Raw genomic sequence first — 12,678 nt, 5'->3', positions numbered from 1 at the left:
AAGAAAGCACTGGTGTTACCCAAATACAAGTGTGTACAGTTATTCACAGATCATTTGGTGGAGGGGGAAATATAGGGGGGGATTGTTTATCAGGGGTTGGGCTTGGCCCCTTAGTTCCAGTGAAGGGAACTCTTAAAGCGTCAGCATACCAAGACATTTTGGACAATTTCATGCTCCCAACTTTGTGGGAACAGTTTGGGGGTGGCCCCTTCCTGTTCTAACATGACTGAACGCCAGGGCATAAAGCAAGGTCTATAAATGCATGGATGAGCGAGTTTGGGGTGGAGGAACTTGACCAACCGTAACTTGATGGAACACCTTTAGGATGAATTAGAGCGGACACTTTGAGTCAGGCCTTCTCATCCACATCAGTGCCTGACCTCACAATTGCGCTTCTGGAAGAATGGTCAAACATTTCCATAGACACACTCCTAAACCTTGTGGACAGCCTTCCCAGAAGAGTTGAAGCTGTTATAGCTGCAAAAAGTGGGCCAACTCAATACTGAACTCTACGGACCAAGACTGGGATGCCATTAAAGTTCATGTGCGTGTAAATGCAGGCGTCCCAATACTTTTGTTAATAATGTATATGTACAGTAACTGTTTTATGTGACATTTTGTATAAATTCATGTACATGATCTTTGAAATCAATGTAAACCCAATCACTAACCTGTCATTTAAGCTTTACTGTTTATGAGGTTGCAGAAGTCATTTTCAGTATGCAGTGGTACCTTGGATTATGAGCATAATTAATTTCAGAAGAATGCTTGTAAACCAAAGCACTCATATAAAGCGAGCTTCCCCATAGGAAATAATCCATTCCAGTGGCACTGCTAGTGCAGGGTTTGACAAATTTGCTTGGAATCTAGGAGCCAGCTAAAAAAGTTAGGAGCCAGAAAACGCGCCCCGTCCCGACGAGCTCGCGCGCAGAAGCAAAGACATACGTGAGTAGCGCCCGCATATGTAAACGTATTCAAACCACACGTGAGGTATCGCCGCGATCGTTAGAGGGGGGGCAATAATTCTAGCCCTAGACCTTCTCTGTAACTCAAAACATGCAACCTGTAGATTTTTTTAAACGTCGCCTATGGAGTTTTTAAAGGGTAAAAGTTTGTCAGCATTCCACGAGCGAACGCAATTTTGAAGTGTGACATGTTGGGTATAAATTTACTCGGCGTAACATTATCTTTCACAATATAAAACAAAATTAGGATAACTTTACTGTTGTCTTATTTTTTTTATTAAAAAAAGTGTATTTTTTTCCCAAAAAAGTGCGCTTGTAAGACCGCTGCGCAAATACGGCGTGACAGAAAGTATTGCAACGATCGCCATTTTATTCTCTAGGGTGCTAGAATAAAAAATATATATAATGTTTGGGGGTTCTAATTAGAGGGAAGGAGATGGCAGTGAAAATAGTGAAAAATTACACTTTTAGAATTGCTGTTTAACTTGTAATGCCAACGGCCACCACCTGACAGAAGGAAGAGCTTGGGACTTCACAAGGCCGCGGCGGGGGAGGTGGGGGCGCACGGAGGCAGAAAAAAAAAAACATTTTAGGTAGGAGTTCCACTTTAAAGTAGAACTATAGGCAAAACTTTTTGTGTTTCATTGTGGATACAGTAAGGGAGGGTTATAATCCTTGTTAGATTTTTTTTTTTTAACCATATGTGCCCCACTGTGGAGATTTCCTTTCACTTCCTGCCCCATAGCCAAACAGGAAGTGAGAGGAAATCCCTGCAAATTAAAGGAATTCCTTGGGGACCCCCAGGTCACCAGAACCAGTGTCCATAATGAAAAATGTCCCCTCTATTACTTTTCTGGGGACAACCCAAAATTTGGTATTTTCTTTTGCTTTCAAGGATAATGGCAAACAGGACAAATAGAGAGGGTGAATCCTCCTAATGGGGGCACAGATGGCAATAAAACCTGATAAGCGTTCTAATCCCACTCCACGCCATCCAAAACTAAAACAACATTTTTGCCTTTAGTTCTACTTTACGTAGACAAGGCAGTTATGGTAACCGCCCAAACGTAGGATACTTACAATTTTTGAATGAACTCCCCTTTGGGTAAGAAGTATGGAAACCTCCAGCTAGTTGACTTTAGTGGAATGTTTGCATTACAGTTAAATTCCACCTGTCTTTATTTGATGGCAAATATCTCGTCTTTTCAGGCAGCATAACTCCAACCGTTGAGCTGAATGGTCTGGCCATGAAGAGAGGCGAGCCTGCCATTTATCGGCCTTTAGATCCTAAACCACTTCCAAACCATCGTACCAACTACAATTATCGGGGCATGTACAATCAGAGGTACAAACTATTTTATGATTTTTTAACCTACATCTGCTTGGTTCATGACTGAAACCTCCCTGCTCAGTGGTGGTTGTATGAATTTAGGAGAAAGTGGTTTCTGAAATACCTGTCTGCTTTACAACAATCTTTCTTCACATGTCATTGCATAAGATGAATGTTTTTTGCAGTTTTATAAATTTTAGTCATTCCTGGTCAAATTTACAAGAATTTTTTAATTTAAAGCGATAAACAGCAAACATCTGTTATAACAACACCAATTTATGGGCTTATGGGTTCAATAAAATGTAAAAATGTAACTAATATAAGTCATATTCAAAGAAAGTTCTAAAGAATGGCGCAGCGGTCACCTATGTTCTGCACAACATGGAAAGTGTCCGCTTTGTATAGAATAAGTTCAAAAGTGAATCCAGACATCAAGGGTTAATTCAGCTCCACCAGGACACACTCACTGCAGCTCCTCTTAGAAAGCATGGGATAAGCTAGTCTTAACATAAAAAAATACCAGAGGGCGCAGCCAAAGTGCAGAATAAAACTCCTTTATTGTAAGCAAACTGGCCACCTGTTCATCAGATGTACAGTGCCTTGAAAAAGTATTCATACCCCTTGGAATTTTCCAAATTTTGTCATGTTACAACCATAAACGTTAATACATTTTCTTAGGATTTTTATGTGATAAACCAGTGGTCTCCAAATTGCGGCCCTGGGGCCAGATGTGGCCCTTTGCTTGCCTCTATCCGGCTCTTGGAGCACTATTCCATACACAACTGACACTACTGGTGGGGCATCATTCCTCCCATTAATACCAGTGGTGGAGCACTATTTCTCCCACAGATACCAATGATGGGGTGCTACTCTGTCCACTGATATCAACAATAGGGCACGATTCCTTCCACTGATGCCAACAATGGGGCACGATTCCTTCCACTGATGCCAACAAAGGGGCTCTATTACTTCCACCGATGCTGGGGCATTTTCTACTCCCACTAGCCACAGTCCGGCCCCCCTAAACACTAAAGGATAGTAAACTGGCCCTTTGTTTAGAAAGTTTAGAGACCACTGTGATAAACCAACACAAAGTGGCACATAATTGTGAAGTAGAAGGAAAATGATAAATGGTGTTCAAATTTTTTTTACATATAAATATCTGAAAAGTGCGGCGTGCATTTGTATTCAGCCCTCTTTACTCTGATACCCCTGACTTAAAATCTAGAGGAACCAATTGCCTTCAGAAGTCACCTCATTATTAAATGGAGTCCACCTGTGTGCAATTTAATCTTAGTATAAATACAACTATTCTGTGAAGCCCTCAGAGGTTTGTTAGAGAACCTTAGTGAACAAACGGCATCATGAAGACAAAGGAACACACCAGACAGGTCAGGGATAAAGTTGTGGAGAAGTTTAAAGCGGGCTTAGGTTATAAATAAATTCAACCAAGCTTTAAACATCTCACAGAGCACTGTTCAATCCATCATCTGATGTCACTGTAAGTGAGCGACGGAGCTGAATACACTGCTGGGAGGTTCTAGAGCCAGGCCAGGTAAGTGAGAGTAATTCTGGAGCCCTTTGCAGAGAAAAAAAAATCTATTACTTGGTCCCTGTCAGGAGGGAGCTCTGCCTTGTTTACATAGTCATAGCTCCGTCCAGCCTCTCTCCTCAATGATCAGCGGGTGCCAGCAGTCGTCCATTGGCCAGCATCCGCTGATCAGCTTCTGCTGTGATTAATTGCAGCAGAAGCACCGTGCCGGTGACAATTGCGAGTGCGTCACCTGAGCAGAAGTGCAGAATCGCATGTGTATATATATATATATATATATATATATATCTATTCCCTCCATAAGACGCCTCTAGGTTTTGGAGGAGGAAAACGAGAATAAAAAATATTCTGAACCAAATGGTGTACTAAAATATTTATCCGAGCCCTCTGTCTTCTGTTTCAACAAGTGTATGCCACCAGATAGTTTGACTATGCTCCTACTCGGTGATCCAGTTGGTTTCCCTGCTAGTCGGCTATCATCCCGGGGCTTGGGATGTCTGTCCTCCCCTCTCCTGTCGCTCTTTCGTTACTAGCATGGCGGGGGGCAGTGGGAGGGGGGGCGGTGCCTGGTGTATATTCGCTCCGTAAGACACAGATGTGTGATGTATGTATATATAATTATAAAGGATTTATATAGCGCAGACAGTTTGCGTAGCGCTTTACAACAGTAGGACAGACAATACAATATAGGAAGAATCGAAGGGCCCTGCTTGTTAAAGCTTACAATCTAGGATATATATATATATATATATATATATATATATATATATATATATACATACACACACACACACACACACACACACACACACACACACACACACACACACACACACTGGATTCTGCACAGAACAGTCACCCTGTAGCAGTAAATCTGCTTTAGTGTAGTTGTTAAAGTGGTTGTAAAGAAGGCCATGCCGTGACTGGCGGCTCCGGCCAATCACAGTGCTGGAGCCGCGATCCCCGGAAAGTAACCCCAGGAGAGATGTTGGCGGCCTGAGCGGTGTACGAGGACGGCTGCGGGGGCTTCGATCTGAGGTATTACATAATGAGCTAGTATGCTATGCATACTAGCTCATTATGCCTTTGTCTTGCAGGTGGTGTTCTTATTTGTTTTTTTGTTTTGTTTTTTTTGGAAAATTGGGTTTACAACCACGTTAAATTGTAAATATGGCTTAGGTCACCAGTGCACCGACTGAGAAACCTTCGAACAATTGCATAATTCAAGGGCTTGTCTAATTTGATAAAATCACATGGATCCTTATTTAAGGCAGGTTGACTGTTTTAGTAGCCCCTCATATTGCACGGTAAAAGATTGTAATTGGAGTAAAAACAATGTGTGACTAGTTTAAGAGCAGGGTAAACTGCGTCATACCCATCAGACTTCACCTTTCATTGTTCTGATAGCTCTAAAACGCTAGTTTGCATCAGTCTTTGAACTACCTTGCATAATATTTTATCAGCAACTCCAAAGCTTGCCATAAGGGGGAGCCATCTGTCTATGTAATTCTCTTCTCTGATATCACAGCTAGGAAAAGATTGAACATTGACGCAACGAGAGAGAGTTTCAGGTTTGTGCTGTTCTACGGTGAAAAGAACATTGACTATATGTACACTTGTACATGTTACTGATCTAACATTATTACTCAAAATGACATTTTACTTCCCATTATTGTAATTTTTTGAATTCTAACAAAGCTTTTTCATAAATTTTGTTTTTCAGTTTTCTGCAATTATTGCTATATTTTATGCTTGTAAAGGTGGCTAGGTTTGTTCTTCATGTCCCCCTTGTGAATGGACATACTTACCCCCAAGATGGACTACACGTTTATTTGCAGGCTCATTCAGTTCTATGGGGATTGTAGCATGCATAGGGCAGAACATGTGACCAGAATCAAGGGTACTGCTCGCTATACTCTATGCAGTGAGGTTCATCACAGAGGATAGGTTGCATGCACAAGACAAAAAATTAATTATGGCTGGAGGGGCGGGGATGTGTGTGTGGAGTATATAAATTATGTCCGGTTTGGTGGCGACGGGGGGTAAATCAGTTATGGCTGACTGGTGTGGTGGCTGAGAACACTACAGTATATATGGCTGCCTGGGGAGCTGAGGGCAGTATATATGGTTGCTGCAGAGGATAAGAACAGTATACACGGCTCCTGTTTGGATTGAGTAATATTTATATGGGTTCGAAATGTATACTGTATATGGATGCTGGAGTGGGGTGGCAAGGGCTGTAGAGGGTGAGAACTGTATAAATTGTATACAGTATATTCTATTGGTTAAAGTAGTATTGCACCCTAGGCAGACATGTATCTTCTTCTGACTACTTCTGTGATGCCCATGTGTTTCCCTCAAAGTCCCAATTAGGAGTGCGCATATTAGGGCGCCTCCAGACGGGCAAGGCAACGGAGCTGGCCTCTAGGAGGAAATCTGTAGAATAAGATTTTTGATCGTTTGTCCCTCAGAGAGACACTAGAAATAAAGTGAAGAGCAACAACACAAGTACTTAAAGCAGAGGTCCCACTAAAAAAAAAAATCTTAAAAGCCAGCAGCTACAAATACTGCAGCTGCTGACTTTTAATATATGGATACTTACCTGTCCAGGGTGCCCGCGATGTCAGCAGCCGAGGCTGAGCAATCTCTCGGCTCTCGGCTGTAGCCATCCTCGGTGAGGGAATAAGGAAATGAAGCGTTGCGGCTTCACTTCCCGGTTCCCTACCGCAGTGGTCATCAACCCTGTCCTCAGGGCCCACTAGCAGGCCAGGTTTGCAAGATAACCGAAATGCATCACAGGTGATATAATTTGCTGCTCAGTCATTGCAGTATTCTAGTCTGCATCTCCCCAAGGTAATACATAAAACCTGGCCTATTAGTGGGCCCTGAGGACAGGGTTGATGACCACTGTCCTACCGCACCTGAGCAAGTCGCACTGTGCGTCTTCACTGGTCCCCGCTGTGTTCTGGGAGCTGTGTGTCTCCCAGAAGACAGCAGGGGTACAGAGTAGGCGCCAGAAGTGGCGTAGATCACCAAGGTGATCTATGCCAGGAAGTGGGAGCAAATACCTGTATTAGACGGGTATCTGCTCCGCCCTGAAAGATGGCAAATGTGACACCGGAGGGGAGGAGGGTTCCTAAAAGTTGGAAGTTCCATTTTTAGGTGGAACTCAACTTTAAGGTAAACAAATAAATATTATTGTTATTACACAGTAAATATGTATATATATTATTTTCACTATATTTTTTAATAGCGGCAGCTACAGTTCTCTTTAAGAATTTTTTATATTATTCACTTACCTCCAGTTGAGCGCAGTGGGGGTGGTTCAGTTAGACGGCCCTTTATATTTTCTTCCACCCTTTTTTACTCACACAGTTAATATTATTAATAATACAGGGTAAACATTTTTACAAGAACGGTTCAACAGTCTTAACTGTAGATTTGGCACTTGTGTTGGTGGGAACATCACATGAAAGCCACCTTATTTCTGGTTCCTGTGTTGGGAAAGCTGCCTATGCCTTCTGTAGTGCATGCACTAGATGGTGCTGTTCCCTGTCTAATTGCTTAGCAAACGACTGTATTTGCTGGCGTATAGGAGGACTACCTTTTACACTTAAAAAAAACTGTCCAAAAAGCAGGGGTCATCTTGTACGTCGGGTCAGCTGCTCGGATGCCTGCTGGATGTGCGGTAATAGCTTCGGCTACATACAGTATATACCGCTTAGCCAATCCCGGTGAGCGATGAATTCAAATGAAAACAGTAGCCTGCTCGGATTGGCTTTGAGAGTCAGAGAGGCGTGGGCTAATTATGTTACAGCCTCTGCCAATTCAAGCAGGCTTTGTATTCATTAATAGAATACATCGCTCGCTGTGATTGGCTCCAGCTCCAGAATTAGCAGGGCGTCTTAAACGCCCGGTCACCTTATACACCGGCAAATACGGTATTCCTGATAAACGTTATATGAGCTATATTGATTTCCAGACTATTAACCAGGGCTTAGCAAGTTCCAGGTGAAGGGTAAGAAATCAAAAAACTACAGCTGAAGCTTAGAGCTACCGATACATGTGCAGGTTGAGCCACTAGAAGGTCTTATTGACTTCAGTATAAAGCTGGTCTAAGGTGTTTTTTGGTGCCCAAGGAGCCCTTGTATGCCCAGCATTCTTGCACACTTTGGCAAACCTACCTGCTTGTTGGATCTCCTCCAATGCTGGGTCTGCGCTCCCCCTTTTTTGCCGCTGCTGACATTTTTTATAAACTTTCTTCCTGCCCAGTGTCTTCTTACTTTGGCCTTTGATTGGCCACTTAAATAGGTCACTCCTACCCATATACACTATAGTTACATTATCTGGGCACCCGCATTCTTTCTTTGGACATTGTTTTTTAGATACAGGATCGTGTAGGGTTGCTTTCACACCGCTCCATTGAAAAAAGCACAATTCCTTATTGCCTGACTCCCAGCATGCACCTGTGAAACATGGATATGCGACTCAAAAAACAGCCAAAAATGCAACCACTGTGTTATTCATTTCAATGGTGAGCTGCATTTTTGGTGCAGCTTTGAAAAGCGCACCAAACATGCAGCAAGGTGATTTTTTAAAAACGCAACTGACTGGTGTGAAGATTTCTATTGGATTTAAAGGAACTTTTCTTTTTTTACCTGAAAAACTGATCCAAAAGAGAATCAGTTTGAAAGGGCCTTAAAGCTGGCCATAGATAGAGAGTGATGTTGCAGGAAAAAAAAATGGCTTGATTCCCCCATCAACACAGTCAGTGTTGATGGGGGAATCCATTTCTCCCAAAGGGAGAGCCTTCCCCACGGGGATAACCAAGTGATTACTGCTAGTGGCTATAATGGCTGCTAGCAATAATGGCATGTAAAATCGTACACGCTAGTTGTACCCAAGATGATCGATTGATCAACATGGGTACAATCTGCCTGCCTATACCTGTTTCAAATCTCTGCCAGTACCTGCTGAACAGCCAGTCTGTGGCCGGCTTAAGAGTGTACACATTAAGGGGTAGATCCACATACAACGGCGCATTACTGCGCCGGGCGTAGCGTATCTAAGATACACTATGCCGCTATAACTTTTTTTTTGTTTGAATCCTCAACGTAAGTTACGGCGGCGTAGTGTATCTGTTGCGGCGTAAGGGCGCGGAATTCAAATGGAAGTGATGGGGGCGTGTTTTATTTAAATACGTAGTGACCCGACGTAAACGTAGTTTTTTTTAAACTGCGCATGCGCCGTCCGTGGGGGTATCCCAGTGTGCATGCTCGAAATTAACCCAGAACAAGCCAATGCTTACGACGGTGACGTCATTCTACGCAAATTCCTATTCGCGAACGACTTACGCAAACGACGTAAACAATACAAAATTGTACACGGGAACGACGTCTATACTTAACATTGAGTATGCCTCAGAACAGCAGCTTTAACTATACGCCGGAAAAAGCTGAACGCAAACGACGTTAAAAAATGCGCCGGGCCGACGTACGTTCGTGGATCGCCGTAACTAGCTAATTTGCATACTCAACGCGGATTTCGACGGGAACGCCACCTAGCGGGCGCCGGAAAATTGCAGCTTAGATCCGACGGCATACTAATACGTACGCCTGTCGGATCGATCCCAGATGCCGTCGTATCTTGTTTTGTGGTTACAAAACAAAGATACGACGCAGGAAATTAAAAATTACGCCGGCGTATCAGTAGATACGCCGGCGTAATCCTTTTGTGGATCTGCCCCTAAGTATACATGAACCAGACAGTGTATTGAGAAAAAAGGTCTACTTATAATTTGTACACAAATTCAGTACAATGGAACCTTGGATTACGAGCATAATCCGTTCCAGGAGAATGCTTGTAATCCAAAGCAATCGCATATCAAAGCGAGTTTCCCCATGGAACTCAATGGAAATGAGGATAATTAGTTCCGCATTGACTTCTATTGCATGCAATACCGCATGTGGCCAGAGGTGGGGGGCGCAGGAGAGACTCGGAAATACTCCAAGACCGTTCGAGTATTTACGAGTGTCTCTGACTATTTCCGAATGGCGGAAATAGTCTTTTTTCAACCTGACTAACTATGGAACTAAGTCACTGCTTGGGGGCATGGACTGATGTATATGTACAATATATGTAAAGCGCTGCATACATTTTCAGGACCAAGTGCCAGTTCACACCAGATTCCGTTCAGTGCCGGGTGCTTTTTTTTATGCACTAAAAATGCATGCACAGTATTTTCCATGTATTCCAATAGCTGTAGTTCACACCATGCAGTCCGTTTCCGGTGCAGAAACTGACTGCATGGTGTGAACTACAGCCATTGGAATACATGGAAACACACTCTGCATGCATTTTGTACAGAAAAAAAGCACAGGGCACTGAATAGAACTGCATCTGGTGTGAACTAGCACTAAATAAATACCTGTAATACATTTTTAAAAAATGAAGTTAAAATTTGAAAGTAATTACTTTGAGTAAGCCTTTCAATAATGGCTAAATATACAATTTTACTGAAAAGGTTAAGATTTTCCTTTTTAAAGGGCTTCTTAAGATCTACCTTTTCTTAAAATATAACTTCCCCCCCCCCCCCCCCACAGGCACATCCACTTCACTGTGCTTATTAGGTAAACTTATCAGTGCTTGATCAGCAGAGCAGAATGGCAGATTAAGAGCTCTCTCTTCAAGGATGCCTGAAAGTTCTAAAAAGCTGGCAGATGGTCTAATGGCTAGGCATCCATCCAACATCATAATCTTATTTATAGGGGGATTTACAGTTTAAGGCTTATGTCAGATGTGCAGGATTTCACATTGTTTAAGTATGTGCATTTTTTTTTTTTTTTAAATAGAGTTGGTAAGGTGTTTTTTTTTTTTGTGTGTGTTCCATTGGGGAGATTTTACTTCCTGTTTTGGAGACACAATAGGAAGTGAAAGGTACATCTCTAAAACATTCTTTTGTCAGTTGTCACTGGAACAGGTCATCCCATTAGAAGATTTACTGTAGATTTATGGATTTAGCTTCACTTTCTTTCTTGGGGACTGTAGTCAGCAGGACAAATAGAGGGATGAATCTTTCCAGTTGAGGACACACAGCAATAACCTCTTGATGGGTGCTCTAAGACAGTGGTCCACAACCTTTTTGGCACCGAGGACCGGCATTGTGGATGAAAATTGTGCCAAGATTTTAAGATACTGGAGCAGGGTCTGAGAAATAACGCAAAGATTCAGTGGGGAACAACTACCAGACGAGTGGTCCTTCTTTATGTTGCAAGATACGGAGATGTCAGTGAGGAGATATAGGAAAACGATGGTGTGCCACCTTTTAAATGCAGCCCGGGCATGTATCCCAGGGATGTGGAAGCAGACACGGCCTCCAACTATTAGGATGTGGCTCAATAGAGTGGAAGACCTGAACAGAATGGAGGACCTGGTATGGACCTCAAGGCAGAAACGGAAGGTATATTTGGAAACGTGGGCGGAGTGGAACATATTTAGATACTCGGAGGAGGGAAAGGCCTTGATAGATGCGGATTGAGGGAGGGGGGGGGGGACGTGGGGAGGTCCGGGGGGGGGGGGGGCTTTTTTCCCTTTTTTTTTTTTTTTTTGGGTGTTTTGTTTTGTTTTGTTCGTTTGATTGCTGGGATTTTGTTTTTTGGGTTACGTTATAGATGGGGGGATATAGGGGAGGTAAGGCAGAGAGGGACAGAGTACTTGCCCCAATCTCGACGGGACATGGATTTCCTGCTGGGACGGGGGCAAAAGGGTACGAAGGCAAAATGGTATTAGGGGAGTGGATTAATGAAGTAGATTTGGGGTAACGGGGAAGGGAATTAGCATAAAGGAGAATTATATAATGTATTACGGATTTTCTTTTTCTTTCCCCGATCCCCGGTTATGTATGGAAAAGGACAGGAATGACAGGGCGAAAAGTGAATTATTATCTTTTGTTGTATTGTCTGAATTGTCAGGTATATAACCCTCTTATATATGAGTTGACTGATTTAAACCAGAGGAATGCCTCCTAGGGTTCTGTGTATTTTTGCTTTGCTATTTAAAATCAAATAAAAGAAGATTGAAAGAAAAAAAAGAAAATTGTGCCAAGGCCCGATGATGCGGGCCGACGATGCAGTTTTTCGCGGCCAATATGGCACTTCAATCATCACAACACCATGGTTAATCAGGATGATTGAAGCACATTATTTTTATTATTATATTGTAATATAAAATTAAATATTTATAACTCACCATAATGCAGAATCTGCCACCAGATGCAGATTGCCAGCCACATGCCACCAGATGCAGATTGCCAGCCACATGCCACCAGATGCAGAGTGCCAGCCACATGCCACCAGATGCAGATTGCCAGCCACATGCCACCAGATGCAGATTGCCAGCCACATGCCACCAGATGCAGATTGCCAGCCACATGCCACCAGATGCAGAGTGCCAGCCACATGCCACCAGATGCAGAGTGCCAGCCACATGCCACCAGATGCAGATCCCCCCACAGCTTACCTCTCGCTCTCCCTGCCCTGGATGTCACAGCCGAGCGCTGCCGCTGTTGTCTGAGCGCTGCCGCTGCTGCCTGGCTTCACTTGCGGAGGGGGGGGGGGGGGGGGCGGGCTAAACAGCGGTGATGCAGGCGAGCCTGCTTCACCCCTAACTGTGTGGGCGGAAGTGTGGCGGGGCTGTGTGGGCGGAAGTGGGGGGATGGCGGCGATCTCTCTGCTCGCCCGCCACACCTCAGCGCAGGCTTCGCGGCCCACCAGCAAACAGGATGCGGCCGGGTAGTGGGCCGCGGACTGGGGGTTGGAGACCACTGCTCTAAG

The 12,678-nt window shown here is 43.6% G+C and overlaps 1 protein-coding gene across 5 annotated transcripts in view; it reads left to right on the top strand.

Annotated features, from left to right (window-relative positions):
* The window catches only part of STAU2 (staufen double-stranded RNA binding protein 2), a 390,310-nt gene that overhangs the window by 65,691 nt on the left and 311,941 nt on the right, over positions 1–12,678 (top strand). For all 5 annotated transcript variants that reach the window (XM_040354430.1, XM_040354427.1, XM_040354428.1 and 2 more), the window contains one exon: positions 2,175–2,310. In XM_040354430.1, the coding sequence (XP_040210364.1) occupies positions 2,175–2,310 (136 nt within the window). The remainder of the gene's footprint in view (positions 1–2,174; positions 2,311–12,678) is intronic.

Source organism: Rana temporaria, chromosome 5 (genome assembly GCF_905171775.1).
Source record: "Rana temporaria chromosome 5, aRanTem1.1, whole genome shotgun sequence".
NCBI classification, from domain to species: domain Eukaryota; kingdom Metazoa; phylum Chordata; class Amphibia; order Anura; family Ranidae; genus Rana; species Rana temporaria.
The sequence above is the reverse complement of the archived record's forward strand: the minus strand, read 5'-3'. Positions and strand labels throughout refer to the sequence as shown.